Source organism: Silurus aristotelis (genome assembly GCF_946808225.1).
Source record: "Silurus aristotelis genome assembly, chromosome: 5".
In the NCBI taxonomy this organism is placed as follows: Eukaryota; Metazoa; Chordata; class Actinopteri; order Siluriformes; family Siluridae; genus Silurus; species Silurus aristotelis.
The window spans coordinates 2,896,416-2,912,396 of NC_139578.1; the positions used below are offsets into that span (position 1 = coordinate 2,896,416).

General features: G+C 37.3%; 2 protein-coding genes across 2 annotated transcripts; both read right to left on the reverse strand.

Moving 5' to 3' along the window:
* Positions 1–1,945: 1,945 nt before the first annotated feature.
* LOC310726956 (eotaxin-like) lies at positions 1,946–4,456 on the reverse strand. The gene is made up of 3 exons (XM_083542978.1): positions 4,309–4,456; positions 3,963–4,077; positions 1,946–2,398 (listed from the first exon to the last, which is right to left on the reverse strand). The coding sequence occupies exons 1-3, from the start codon at positions 4,403–4,405 to the stop codon at positions 2,071–2,073; spliced, it is 540 nt and encodes a 179-aa protein (XP_083399104.1). The 5' UTR covers positions 4,406–4,456; the 3' UTR covers positions 1,946–2,070.
* Positions 4,457–8,196: 3,740 nt separating this feature from the next.
* LOC310726380 (C-C motif chemokine 8-like) lies at positions 8,197–9,783 on the reverse strand. The gene is made up of 3 exons (XM_083541901.1): positions 9,585–9,783; positions 9,359–9,476; positions 8,197–9,263 (listed from the first exon to the last, which is right to left on the reverse strand). The coding sequence occupies exons 1-3, from the start codon at positions 9,655–9,657 to the stop codon at positions 9,152–9,154; spliced, it is 303 nt and encodes a 100-aa protein (XP_083398027.1). The 5' UTR covers positions 9,658–9,783; the 3' UTR covers positions 8,197–9,151.
* Positions 9,784–15,981: the final 6,198 nt, after the last annotated feature.

Genomic DNA, 15,981 nt, shown 5'->3' on the forward strand with positions numbered 1-15,981 from the left:
GAGTACTACAGGGTTCATTCGCTTTTTGCACGTTGTGGCCAGGAGCCTGCATGCAGATGCTGCGGGTTAACAACAGTAGATAACCCACACACACATACACACAATTATTTCCCCACGTACGAAGTAGTTTTCTGACTGTCGTGGGCTACACGGGGCTGTTTTCCATTTAGTATAAAATGACTGATTAGTGGAGTCTGTATAGCGGATTCCATGACTGGAGGGCCGACCTAGGCCATCGTTTTTTATTTTTATATTTTTTAATGGATTTGCTGCTTCAGAGAAACAGATGAGATCCAGAATTCCCTCTTCCCGGAATCATCAGTAAATTTAGATTTTTGTTTGCAGATTTTCAGGATATTTCAGACATTTGTAGACACCTGACCATAAGATTTCTTTCCATAATTGGGTCATTTGCTCTTAGAATAACCTCCACTCTTCTAGAAAGATGTTCCACTAGACTGTGTGCTTGTCAAGATTTATGCTTATGCATTAGTAAACTAAGGTACTGAGGTAGATTGAGTGGCCTGGGGTACAGTCAGATGTTCTATAACGTTGGGGTCAGAGTTGTAAAGCAGACCACTAAAGATCTTCCAGTCCAACCCATGTAAACCACATGGGCCATAGGGTCATTGCCATGCTGGAACAAGTTTCCATCTCCCAGTTCAAGTGAACGGGAGATTTTATGCTATCTCATCTAAAGACAAATACAATACTACTGTGTATAGTTTTTGCCAGTGGCAGGCCGGGCATTTGGTACCTGGGAATTGCAAATCGCTTAAATAATTCCACAGGCTGTTGTGGTGGTGAGTCAGGAGTTTCATCATCATTTATTCCTTTCTAAATGTTCTGCTTGCTGTTGAACAGTTCAAACTGCTGACCTGTATGTTGGTGATAAGTAAAAACCAAGTTCAAAACAGGGCGACCTCTACCCTGATCGCTTGACCGGTTAGGTTTTTATCCACTTCAAAAATAAAAATGAACGACTGATTTCGCAAAATAGTGAAAAGTAAAATTTTTGACCTGAAATGTGGTGAAGTAAAAGTAAAAGTCTCCCAAAAGAAAATACTTCAGTTAAGTACAGACACGCAAAAAAAGCTATTTAAATTTTACAATTTATATGTACTTTGTTTCGGTCCATCACTGCATATTAGCCACAATAACCTTGAATATCCAGTGATGATGGCCACGTCTTCTCTGTCAGGGTCTTCACAACAGATAAGGACAAGGTTTCTCAGTCAGCCTAATTAAAATTGTTTAATATGTTTTTTCTGTATACATTTCTACCCACAACCTTCAGAATCATAAAGTTTGCAACCTGATTGACTTACCATATTTTATTTTAAGTTTAAAACATCAGAAGAGCTTTTTCAGGGCACTTGATTACAAAAAGACCCCGATTTCCGTCTCTAAAAGTAAAAAAAATGTGTTAAACAGAAACGGAAAACATCCACCGCAGTGATTCTAGTGTTGAATTGAAGTTTCCGTTACTATATTGTAGTAAAAAAAATGGTTTCACGTTGGGCCAGAAAGCCCATAGTGCTTCTATAGGGGGATTTTTTTGGGGGTTGGTCTTCGTTTCTTGCATCTATGAAGCAGGTACCGATGCCAAGAGTGTAAATGATGCAGTGATATTAAATGAGTACTACTAAGGTGACCTGGTGGCTACTTTTACTCACGGAAACAACTAAAATAGGCCACTGTGTCCACAAGAGAAATGAGAATGGACATGAGTTTGACGTCAATCTGGTAATGACTTATCAACAATCAGTCACCGTTGCTTTTTTTTTGTCACTTAATTCAACATTGTCACTCAATTCTAGAACTGACTCAACTTTCTCACCAATTTACACCATAATGGAAGGAAATATTTACACATGGGTTCAAGTTATGCCATAACTAACCATGGTTTCAACATTGTGTGGTCAATTTTTCAGACAATACAATGGTACAATATGATTGTTTTATTGAGCCAATATTCTGTCAGTTATACATATAAGTCCATACACTGTAGCTAAAAGCGTTTAAGCACAAGATTATATCACTGATACATGAAAACGTGGTTATAAGCACTTAGTTATAAGAGGACGTAGTAAAAGAAGGAGCGTGATCGATCACTGGTTGCTTGGGGATCTTTCTTCTCCTCTTCCTTTCCTTTCTTTTTCTCTTTATTATCTTGATTCGCCTGCGCTTCGGTTTGGGCGAGTCCGCTCTGTGCTCCCCAATGAACTCGGCTACACTTGCAGACGCCTGAGGCCATCTACTGGCCAAAGGTGACATCGGCGTTGCTAGTAAGCCCTCTTTCTTCTGCTTTAGTTCCTCATTGACCATCTGCATGGCCCATTTTGTCCAGTGGGAGTCAGGATCAGAGCAAAGAGATTTCCCAGACTTAAGAATAAACCTGTACAAAAAATAATTATAATAAAAAAACAGTTAAATATTTTGGAACTTGACTACCACGTCCTGCAGAGAAATACGCAGCTGGATTATTGAACAAATAAGACGTGCTAGAATGCTTTTCTATAAGCACATAAACAACAACGAGTCAGATGCCGACTGGCAAAACAATAAGAATACCATCAATATTACAAAATATAATAATTTATATGGCCATAAACAGCAACCTATGGGGTCAATGCACCCTTTACAAATAGCCACCAGTCCCCATACTATAACTGCTAATATTACTACTACGATTATTAATTCTAATAAACATAATAAATAATTTTAAATAAACATAGTAAATATGGCCACAAGGAGTAATTTGTGGAGTCCAAGCCCACTTTGCAAATAGCCCCCACTCCCATTACTATGACCACTAGTACTGTTTATACTATTAGTATAAGTAGTACATAGAAATGGCTTCAACAAATAATAATAATAATAATAATAATCATACAATATGATCACAAGTTTCACAAATTATTACTACTAATACTAATAATAATAATTATAATATTAATACATAATAATAATAACAAAAATATTAAATATGGCCACAACAAGCAATTCTGTGGGATCCAAGCACACTCTTACAACTACTGCTGCTTCTACTACAACAAATATTATTATTAATATTATTATTATTAAAATATGGTCAAAGCACTTTTTACAAATAGCCCCCACTCCCCTTACAATTTACATTACCATTTAATGCATTTGGCAGACCCAATTTTTTCAGAGCGACTTACATGTTTGTCATTTTAGGCAACTGAGTGGTTTAGGGTTAAGGGCCTTGCTCAAGGGCCCAGCTGTGGCAACTTGGTGGTACTGGGATATAAATGCGATCAGAAACCCAACAAATTAATCATTGAGCTTCCAGAGTACTACTGCTACTACTATTATTATTATTATTATAGAAAAATTATCTAATAACTATTGTAAATATCTAGTTGTCAAAAAAAAAAGATCAGCCAGATTCAATCCCCTATTTCAAACATTATTAATAATAATAATAATAATAATAATAATAATAATAATAATAATAATAATAATAATAATAATAAAAAAGAAGAAGAAGAAAACTCTGTTGGGCCGGAGCACCTTTTGCAAATAATGCGCATTCACCCCAATCTAAAGTGTGATTGTAAAATAATTCCCTTTTTTTATTTAGTTATGTTTATTTTTTTATTTTTTTTTGCAATACTAAACATTTAAATAAGCTTTTTTTGGTGTCACTTTACAGTCATTTCAGTAATATGATACGACCACAACGACAACCACATGACTGTAATCAGACCCAAAAGCATTCACACGTAAGTGCGATTTCGAGTCCCCGGTTTGCTAAAAGGTATGTTTTTGGAAGTCAAAGGGAACCGGGAGAATCTGGAGGAGTCCCGATATGAAGACAAGAGAACATAACAAACTAAACACAGGCATTAAGCTAAGCTAAGGATTAAATTAGAGACCCTGGAGCTTTGAGACAAACTAATGAAAAGGTATAATACAAATATTGGATCACTTACACAATTGCTTTGACTGGACAATATTGTTTTTTCTGCAACCAGTAGCGCACGATATTCGTCACATTGCCCGGCTTGGAAGTTGTTTTAATGCAACAAGTTCTTGGGCCTCCATTTCCTGTGGGTCAAAAGAGCTGGTTAAAGATGTCATTATAATGGGAATATACAGCATTTTCTACACACAACTACAAAAAATGTGCTGCAGATCATGAAGACCACACACAGATGCAAAACAGAGTTTCTCCGTTTCAAACCCACAGATGCTACATATAACATTTCGACCTTACAAATGTAGGCCACCCCACAAAGAACAGAATCAAAAGTGTGCAGTGACACAAATACGACTTACTTGCGAAGATGCTGGAGAACGCTGCGATGATGCAGAAGATAAAGAGCGCAAGGTGCATTTTTGCCGTCTTCTGAGACACCCAGCTCTGACTGCACATGGTCTTATTGATGGGGGAGGGACCTCCATTAGCCTACATCTTTCCATCGAAGTGAGTTTGACAAGCGGAAAATATGACGACTAGACAGGAAGCGGACACTGAAGTAACTTGAAACTCCTGGCCCACCATGAACACTCTTTCATCCTAACCCCATCAATAGTCAACATTATTTGAATTTTTACCCAAATTACTTGCCCAAGGGGTGAAATCTGTGAACAGTTTATCTTGCGATAGATTGTCAAGATTCTTCTCAAGAATCCATTTTTATTTGTGGAAAACTTCATTGGTTTGGCAGATTGTTCTCCTTATGGAAGGTCAGGTTAAAGTGTTGGAGCATCTACCCGGTCAAGTCTCAAAACCCTTTGTCTAAGACGACCCTGTGTTTTCAGTCTTGTATTTGAGTCCTTAAACCTGATCTGTTTTTTCTGGTGATGACAAAAAATGATTCTGCACCACCACCATGCTTCATTCAAACTCATGAGGAGGAGTGTTTCTGTTAAAGGTTCCTGCCAAGAATTACACTTTGTGTGAAGGCCAAAATATACAAAAGTACCCTTAGCCTCTTGGTTGCTTCGTTGGCTTTAATTAGATGACATCCTCCACTACAATGCATATTGAGTAGCTTCATGCCATATGGTATAAACAAAAATGTGAACAAGATCAAGCGGAGTGGAAACATGTTATCAAATCAAACATTTTATACCCCTTTAACACATTTTATGTGTTTATCGTCCTACTAATAATTCTACTCTCCAGTGTTACCCAAAAGAGGACAGGTTTCTTTTTGTGTCTGATTCATCGATACAGTAAAGAAACCAGTAGAAATTTACCCCAGCTAATCTATAGAGTATTTTATCTGAATTTAACTTAGAGCGGATACCGTATGTAGGAGGTGGTAGCTTAGTGGTTATGGCATTGGACTCTTGAGCAAGCCCCTTACTCTCAACTGCTCAGGTGTCACTCTGTATAAGGGTGTCTGAAAAATGCCGTAAAAAAGAAAAGACCCACCAGTGAAAATTTGACATTGACAGGATTTAAAGTTATAGCATTCAATAGGCTAAAGTCATAACCAATCAAGTGGCAGCAGCAGCCACTTCTGGAACGTGTCCTAGAAGTCTTCTTTTCAAAGCGTGTCAAGCACCTTCTGTGATTTGTGCTAGATCTCTGTAATTGTGTCAGAACAGCAACCTTTGTGCTGCATCTTCAAATTCGAGAAGTCCGCAGGAGCCGAATCTGGCGCATAGGGTGGGTGCGAAAAGTAAGACCGTGCAGATTGTTCTCTGACAATCATCATGCGCAAGTTGCCGAATGGCCTATATCTATATTTTCGGGGGTTGAGCTCGTTCAAGGTTTTCCTGATCTCCTTTTGTCTTCCAGTGAGGTTCTTCCACACTTGAAGCACATGTGCCCCTCAAAACACCTCCGACGACTCGTTTGCCCATTTCAACACAAAATTTCACGTTTGCTCTTTGTTCTAACTTGCTGTACGTGATGAAATTGCAGACGTGGTAAGGCACGTGGTCAGAAAGGCACCAGTACAATAAGTCTCGATACTTTCTGATAACCACCTCATGACATTTGTGAGGTGGCTTGGGAAAACCAAACAGATGGGAATGAGTTCTGAAAAAACAATTTTGGACAATTCTTCAGTATGATGTGGACGTTTTTTTTGGTTGCTAAAACCTTCCATCTACATAGTGTTTTCAATTAATCAAACTTCTTTAAATTTATCAACTAAAACCTTTTCTATTATGGTCTGATAAAATGGTAACAAATTAAGTTGCAGAGACTGTAAAAAGCCTCTGAAAACAATTATTTGAAAATAGTAAACGTCGAAATAGAAACCACTACAGGAAGACCTTGTATTGTGTATTGAGTATTGTGGTCAGAGAGACGAACGCAGGACCTACAGTATAATGTCAGCAGGGTATTCTTTTGCAGCGTCTTGTTTACTTGTCTGTGTAAACATCTAGCTTGAATATTTTGATTAAGAAATTAATAGCACTCCAGTGCAAAAAACATTACAAACAGCGAGACATTTTAAAACATTCCAGAGGCTGTTCAATAGGTTTAAGCCGGAGTTCTGACTGGGCCTTTCCAAAAAAGAAACATTGACTTTCTCATTTTCAAGCAGTTCCTTTTGACTTGGATTTGTGTTTTTGGTAGTTCTTCGTCTAAACAGAGTGTAAGGTTCTTGTCTTTGTCTTGTAGGTTTCAAGGTCCTCTTTTAATACTTTGATGTCACAAGTTTTCAGAAGACAAGTCATAGATAAACACCTACAGGAGAAACTATACAGTTGACAATTAATCTTCGATCATTCAATGAACATCCAGGACTTCATATTCATCCCCCAACAACAAGCCAAGCCCCACAAGAAAGTAGAAAACTTTGTAAGATCATGACTGGTACCGCAGTTGAAAGGTTAAACAAGTAATGTCAGCAGAAACATAGCAGCTGAGAATCAGATTGGAGGATATTCATCTTTCGAGCTCAAGGTATCACCTGTGGTCTGAACATCTCAGTGAACTGAGGATTTAAACCTTGCAGGAGCAAATATGAGAGCAATAATCTACAGTACAGCTTCAAACTCTCACCTCGTAAAGATCTGTGCCGTCAAGATGCAGTTGGTTTCCTGGTTTTCTAGGTCATGATGCGATGAACGCAATTGGATTAAGTGATTTTGGGACAGTTCATCTTAAGATAGTTATGAGTCATCAATGAGAAGCAGCTCAGAAGCAAGACACCCCCACCACCATGCTTCACCGTAGTTGTGGTGGTCTTCGGAAGATACGTTGGAAAAGACGCCCAGTAAGTTGATCAATTTCATGACAAATTTCCAACATTATTTGCCTTGGATTAGTCAGACTTCAATGGACTGTTATTCACGAGAGGACTTTGTCACATGGAAGGACCAGGCTGACCAGTACTTGCTAAGACACCATTTGGCACCCCATATTCTCATGGCCTTCACAGCATTCCATGCTACATGTAACCTCACAACAATGAGATCCCGTATACGCTTCACAATTTCATTTCCGTGTAAAACCAAGAAACTCCTACTCAGAATCATTTCATCAATAGCAGGTGTATGAGAGTTACTTTGGAGCTTGAGGTTGAACGGGATTGGTTCACTGAAAGCACTTTCACATGTACTCCGAAGGGTATACATATTTGTGCATACTTTTTTTTTTTTTTTTTTTTACATGATTTTACTTTTGGACATGATTTATTTTAACTGGGGATGTGTAAACGTTTTATATCCACTTTTTACTTTTGTAGAACACTTTTATAGAATATAAGTCAAGATCACTAATTTTTTTTGCACACATTCAAGTTTCCTTCTTTCCCCCACCACCACCACCCCCCCATACTCAGAGTACTGCTACACAGTGGAATGCACCGGTCATGCTTCTCTAACCACATGAGAGAAAATAGGACACTTGACGCTTACTGGAGAACATGACAACACTGAGAAAATTGTGTTGCATCATGTGCTATGCATGGTTTTTTTTTTCTTTGTTTTTTTAACAACTAAAAAATATATTTAGGTTACTTGTTTAATTATTTATTTGTTTGTCTATGTATTTCTCTTTTTTATTATTGTGAAGTTTGCACTTAACGTGAAAATGTCTTTTTTTATGTAAAAAACCAAACAAAAATATGATTAAATATTGATTTAAGTATTATTATTATTATTTTTTTTAGAAAGTATTGTTTTATTTTAGTGTTGAATTTAATGGTTTAATTTTTATTATTTGGTGGAACAAGAGGAGCAAAGGAAAAAAAAACCTTCTTAGATTTATTTATTTATTTATTTTGAATGCATTAATAAGTTTATTTCAACAAAGAAAATTAGGAGTGCGAACAAATATTTGACTCGAAGAAATGACAAGAGGAACTAATGTGGTTCCCAGAATTTCCCCAAGAACTATAAACAGAAAATAATGATGTAAAAAAAAAGAAAAAAGAGAAATCATATTTTTTTGCTTGATCAAATGTGGTAAGAGTGGTTATATTTAATATAGTATTTTTCTTTTTTACATTTATGAATGTTTTAGGTTTTAATACAAAAACCAAGAAACCAAATAGAAAACATTTAAACTTTGTCAGTTGATACACTTTAATGCCTAAAAGAAGTTGCAAAAATACATAAGTATCATTTGAAGAAAAAAAAAAATATATATATATCCTATATAGACAAAAAGTATTGGGACACCTCATTTTTCTAGTCACATAATATTTCCCCCAAAGTTTTCCCATTTTACCACAGAGTTCAAGGCACACAATTGTATAGAATGTCTTTGGATGCAGAAGCCATAAAAATGTTCCTTCACTTCAACTAGGGGACCCAAACACAGAATGACAATGGTCCTGTGCACAAAGGCAGCTCCATCAAGATATAGGTTGGAGTGGATGATCTGCTATTAAGCTCTGACCTCAACCCTATTGCGATTAAATGGAACACCCCTGCACCCTGACCTACATCTGACTTTACTAACACCCTTGTGGCTGAATAAAATCTCACAAATCTCCACAATCACAATCCAAAATCTAGTGGAACATCTTTCCAGAATGTTGGCGAGGATGCTCAATAAGCACATACAAATCTTCAGGTGTCCAAGTTTTTGTCTATATAGTATCATCATACACATTCTTTCTAATGCTAAATGCTTTAAGAGGACACGAAACATTGCGGTTCTCGAGTACAAAGTATGGAAAGGGTGCAATACATTTCAAAGGACGTGTTATTGAAGGTTGCCTTGTTGAGCACCTCTGTTGTCCAGGAAGATCATCGTATTAATGGCCCAAGGTGAGAACGGGTCCGAGCAGAGTGTGAGGTCTTTTTCTGTGACGAATCTATGAACAAGATGTTTGTGGAAATGTAGCTCAGGAAAAATAAGAAGTATGAAAAGGATTTAGATTGTCAAAAAGAAAAAAAAAATAATAATTACCTCACAGCTTTGACAGGACACAAGGGTATGTCTTGTATGGTGTAGGATTTGAGTTGCTCTTTTCGCACTTTGGTTTCACAAGTTTTCAGACAACAACTCACTGGCATGGCTTCAGCACCTACAGGAGAATGCAAACAGGTTTACAGTTGACAGAAAATCCTGGACATCTTTTTATATTTACTATTCATCTGCCCATTAAAGTACCAAACTTGATCAAGACTCGTACCTTGGTTCAGAGGCTCAGCGAGCGACATTATCAAAAGCACGGCAGCCAACGAATGGAGAGCAAGCATCTTCATCTTGCCAGCTCAGGGTACCTATTGTGGTATGAACATCTCGTGACGAGCTGCCAGTTTTAACTTTGCAGCAACAGGAACGATGCAAAATTCTACAGCGCCACCTTTGACATATCAAAGAGATATCATCTCATACAGTATCTCTAGGTGTCAAGGCACTTACAAGATCTGATATCAGTGCATTTGTGATGCTTTTTGGTTTCCTGGATTTCTAGGTCAATGCTGCAATGTTCTCGTTTGTTAACCACAAGGATGGAGACCAAATGAGTGGCAGTCAGGGTAGAAGACTCATCTTGCGAAATTACAAGAACCATGAGAAAACAATTTGCCAGACCCTGGCACAAAGGGTTCGATTCTTAAGTCATTTCCATGTATACCCAAGAGTCATGCCCAAGATTGTTCACAGGGTCCTGATGAGACATTGGTGGCATGTTCTATCTCATGATAGTTAGTGCCATATTGTATGCAATGTTGTACGATTTGCAGAAAAAACGCTGATTCAACAGCATTTGAGAGTTTACACAGAATGCTAAGTGTGACAAAAACAACATCGAACAAACACCATTTTGAATCTCAGAACATTATGGTTTTGAAGGTTCAAAAGGACATTTTATTGATTGTCCTAGTATTCCCTTATAGGTCATCTCTGTTGTCCGAGAAGCCCATGGCCTGAGGGGTTAAGATGAGCCTACGCAGGGAGTGAGGTTTTTGTTTTGTCATGAATCTGGTACACCACAACAGCAAAACATTGTTTGAGTATGAGTATGTTTCAGAAACTGCTGACCCAGCAATCCTTTGGAAATAAATGCAAAGCAAGGCATCCAACAGTTGTCTTGAATCTGTGGTTTGTTAATGAGAGACACTTAAGGCATTTAGCAGACCCACATTATCCAGAGCAATGTACAAGAGTGCTTTAAAACCTCCATTAATACATCAACACTGGTTCACCAGGCTGCAGACGTAGGATACCGTCAGCCTACAATCCTGTTGGGATGCTATCTCTTCCCCTGAGAGATGGTGGGAAGATCTGAGGCAGCGTAGTGCATTGTGAGATAAGAGGTAACATTGTGCTGGTCCATTTTTTGGCTTTGTAAGCAAGCCTTAGAGTTTTAAATCGAATGCGTGCAGCTACCGAAAGCCAGTGGAGGGAGCACTGCCAGCAGAGTTACAGTAGTCCAGTCTCAAATGGATGAAAAGAGGCCAAACAAGCACCTGAGCAGACTGTGTAGATAAAAATTGCTGCATCCTTCTGATCTTGCAGAGAAGTAAGCGAAAAAACCGGGTCACATGAACAGCATGTAATTAAAAAGAACAGTTTGGGTATACATTGACAACTTTGGGGGTAACCATGGGCAATTATAGTTACCCCAAGGTTGAGGGCAGTGGATAAAGAAGAGGTCAGAGATCACTATCCATCAGGGACAGATGAACATTGCCACCCCATCTGCCACCCCAGCACTGGTATCCCAATGTTTAAAATATAATCAGTTTCTTAAATCGACTGACTGCAGCAGTGCTTCAATGTGATGACAATTAATTCTATTAAACCTTAGCCTGAACAAACAACTTCTATGAACTGCTTCATTTTAGTGAATCAAATACATTCAGTGCAACCAGCCTGATCACTGATCACAAACAAATGACTCTATTCGGGTCTTTTAACTAATCGAAGCATTTGTATAAATATACAAGTAAATATATTATAAATTATTATAGTTTATTTTGATGATATCTTCACATGTTTTGATGACTAACAGCATAACCATTTTCGAAACTCTGTTTGCAGTAGCTTGCGTCTTCAGGAATCTCCGAAATGTTGACAAGGGACATCACATGACAGCAACACGTTTGCTGTTGTCCGTTAATATGCTAATTTAATGTGGTTTCTGTGTATTTGTTAGAAGTTTTTGACTTAAGTAAACCTGTACTTAATGCATTGAGGGTTTATATATATGTATAATCTGTATTGTTTGTTATGCTTAGTATAGACTTTCCAAAGGTTTTGTAGAACAAGAAACAAAGTTACTTACCATGTCTTTTAATTTGTCTTTCCAATCTTTTCAGATATCAAATTCACTTAAAATCAAGTGATTTTTGCTTCAATGTTGTCGACCCTCATAATTCTCGTGCCACCCCACAAATAATTTTCTAGATGTGCCCTTGCTATACGTGGCCATGGTGAGCAAAAAATGCATCTCAGAATACACATACCCAAACCTTCAAAGCTTCAATGGCAGAACTACGGTGGCCAAGAAGTGCAAAACACATTAAGAAATCCGAAAACAAAATAACAAATGCAAAACTAAAATAACAAATCCGAAAACACAATTACAAATTATTTTACCAATCGTTAGACAAGACACCTGTCATTCAAGATATACAGGAAGTACAACAGTCTTTTTTTTTATTCTTTATTTATTTTTTTTTTTATTCATATTTTTATTAAGCAATTAGCCATAAACAAACAACGTATTTTGTTTACAGATTTGTTAATTTGTTTTTGAATTTGTTAATTTGTTTTCGGATTTGTTAGTGTTTTTTAATTTGTTAATTTGTTTTCGGATTTGTTATTTTGGTTTTGGATTTGTTATTTTGTTTTCGGATTTTTTTTTTTTTTTTTTAATTTGTTATTTTGTTTTCGGATTTGTTTTGTGTTCTAATTTGTTATTTTGTTTTCGGATTTGTTTTGTTTTTCAATTTGTTATTTTATTTTCGGATTTGTTTTGTTTTCTCATTTGTTAATGTGTTTTGCACTTCTCAGCCACCGTACAAAACATTGTTGTTGTTTTTTTTTGTTTGGCTTTCTAGGTCATGACTTTTTGCCCCGACTTTCACACACCCAAACCCCCCTACCACCACTGTTAAAGAATAGGTTAAACCCCTCCATTCAGAATCACCCTTGGTGGTTAACGGGAAAGTACGCATGTGTATACGTGTGTGTCTGTGAGTGTGGGTTGGTGGGTTACTGGTAGGATCATATAGCTCTGTTTCTTAACTAGGTTAAAGGTGTCATAAGAAATCAATACAACCAAAAAAATGTATATTAAATTCTAACATCATAAAATAAACTTTAATGAACTATAACCAAAAAAAATATCAATCAATCAATTATATATACACACCTGATCATAAGATTTGATCAGGATCATAATGTAGTCCCCATTTACTGTTATACTGTTATAGGAACCTCAACTCTTCTGGGAAGATGTTCCACCAGATCTTGGAGTGTGCTTGTGGAGATTTGTGCTTATTCAGCTACAAGGGTGTTACAAAAGTCAAGAACTGATGTAGGTGAGGTGAGGAGGCCTGGGGTGCAGTAAAATTCAGTTTTATACTATGTGAAGGTGTTCAGCAGGGTATGGTAGGCCACTCAAGTGAAGGGGAAATTTCATACTACCTCATCCAAAGACATCCTGTACAAATGTGTTCTTCTAACTTTGGGGTGACTGGAGTCTGGAGAAAAAATCACATATGCCCGGAAAAGTCAGGGATCCCAAATAATTAACAATATTTCTTTGCAGAATTGCTCCATTATTCAAAAGTTCAGACAAATTCAATGGACTGCTCTCTTCAAGTCTATCCACAGATTTATGTCATATTTAATGACTATTTAATGATATTGACCTTCTTTCCTTTGGTGGTAAGTTTAGGACCATTGTTGTGTTTTAAGGTGAATGACCTGGCCATTTTCTGCTGTCTACAGCAGCGGTCCCCAACCTTTTTGCCACGGACCGGATTATCCACTGTGTTGTTGTTTGTTCATTTTGCTCGCTTGGGGTTTGAATTTAGCAGTAATGTATTATGTCTTAGCGCCCAGACCAGCCCCTTTAAGAAGGTAGCGGATGGAGGTAAGACATGTGACCGAGGGAAGCACCTTGACATGCATCAAGAGTAAGTCATAGACAGATGTGGCGGAGAGAATCCGGTAATTTTCCAAAGTAAAAACGTTCAGAATCAGATAATAAATAAAATGGGAATAATGCAAGTTATGTATTCTTTCTGTGCGGCCCGGCACCACTTGACAGAATATCCACACAATATAATGCTGCCCCACCAGGATGTGTTTTTGGGTGGTGTGTTGTGTTTGCCTTTTGCCAAACATTTTAACAGTTTAATTTATGGTCTCATCAGACCATAATACCTTTTTGCCAAATGCATAAAATTGATAAGAATGAGCAATTATGTAAAACACTGAGGATTCATGATGTCATAGTTTAGCAAGAATATAAATCCCACCCACTAGCAGGCGCCATGATGAAGAGATAATCGGTGTTATTACCTTCACCACTTATAATTGTATAATGTGAATGTTGCTACTTGGTTTGTGTAAAGCTGTTGTTGGGAAGTGTAGTTCCTGGTGGCCATATTTGTAGGCTATAGTATGAAGGTGGAGTTCTCAAAGGTTGTCAGCAATTGCCTGAAACACATTTACAACATTTTATAGCAGTTGCCTTTGCACCACGTTTACGTTTCTCCCTTGTGACCAGACAGATTGAAAAATGAACTTACCTGGGGTGGAAAACCTTCTAACGCTCAGATTACATATATTATCCAATTGTGTCTGAAAAATAGCAAATATTTGATTGTTGACGTTATCTATGATTTACTGTCAAAAAAATATTCAGCCACAAGGGTGTTAGTAAAGTCAGATACTAATGTAGGTGAGGTGAGAAAACCTGGGGTGCAGTCGGCGTGAACAATTAATCCAAATGGTGTTATATATGGTTTATACAGTATATATACTTAATAAAAATTGTGTACTTCCAACTTTGTGGTAACAGTCTGAAGAAGAACCACATATGGCTGGAAAAAGTCAGGTGTCCCAATATTTTTTTCAATATAGTAGACTTCTTATTACATTTACAACATGCAACTGATCTGAAAGCTGCACTTTCCTACAAGCCGTAGCGAGACACCACATTTCTGACCTAGTTCCAGAACTCCTACTCGACATGTTAAATTCATACAGTGCTTCGGGCTAAATATATACATCAGATCGCACACGGGAGCGCTAAAACGTGGCCAGTTGACGTGTGGGTTCACCAAAAATGCAATCTCTCCGAGTTCATAGCAAAGCGGAACAGAAAGTGGAAGCTTTCATACCAACCACACTTCCTGTGACTGGGCCACCTCGGGATTCTATACTGTTTTTTTTTTTTGCTGCCAGTTGAATTTATTTGATGCAACAATAAAAAACACGTTTCACTGTGATATTCTTCTTCTGGTACGGTCGAAAAACCTTTTACGATCGAATGAAATGTCTAAATGAACGAGACAACTATTTGTTTTTTATTGTTTTTGGGATTATGCATGTCCTCGTATGTAAAGATGCCGTGTTGACTGTTCTGTTGCCTCAGAACCATTTGCTCACGGCGCCCTCTAGCTGCAGATCCTAAGAAGGTCTGTCAAGGATGTAAAAGCATCTATTTGGTTTTTAAATACAAGTAATCTTTTGCATAGTTATGCAATACTGATTTCTTTTTATGAGGACCTTAAGGTTTTATATGATGTACACTATAGCGACAAAAGTATTGGGACATTCGATTCTGGTTCCACAATTTTGGTAACACAAAAACCCCAGGCCTCCTCACCTCACATTACATCAGTAACTGACTTTACTAACATACCACCCATGTGGCTGAATAAATCTCAAATCTCCACACTCCAAAACCTACACATTCCAAGAAGAATGGAGGTCTTTATAACAGCAAATGGGGACTGAATGTGGAATACAATGATCAATTAGCAGATAGAAATTTTAAATACAGGCGTGCACAAACTTTTGCCCACTACATTACTTATTCATTGTGATAAAATTATTTGACAATTGATGTTTTTTTATTTTTTTATTTCTTCTATGGAACGGTCACGCTTCTCTATTTTATGGTAATGCTTAATATAGCAGCTGATCTCATTAGGTTCGCTTCTCATTTTTTTTCAGTTAAACAAACCCATGACTGTCTCTCGAAAAAGCTGATCATCGTGTACAATTTCCTTGCAAAAGTTTTTAACCCGAGTCATAGGTTTAAGGTAAAAAAAAAAACAGAAAGAAAGAAACATAAGAAATATATATATGCATTCACAGAACAAATCTAATGGAGTTTACAGTATATAGGGGCTGAAAGATTCCTGCTACAATATGATATGATGCAACCTGGTTGAAATATTTCGCTCTTGTAAGAATGGGTGCAGCAGGTAGGAGTGATATGCTGGCTAACAAGGTTTAAGCAAACAGAAAGGGTGAATGGAGTTCACTTGTGTATCCTCTTTTCCCAAACAGAAGCTTCATAAGAAAACATCATCTAAACTAATGGTGTTAATATCGGT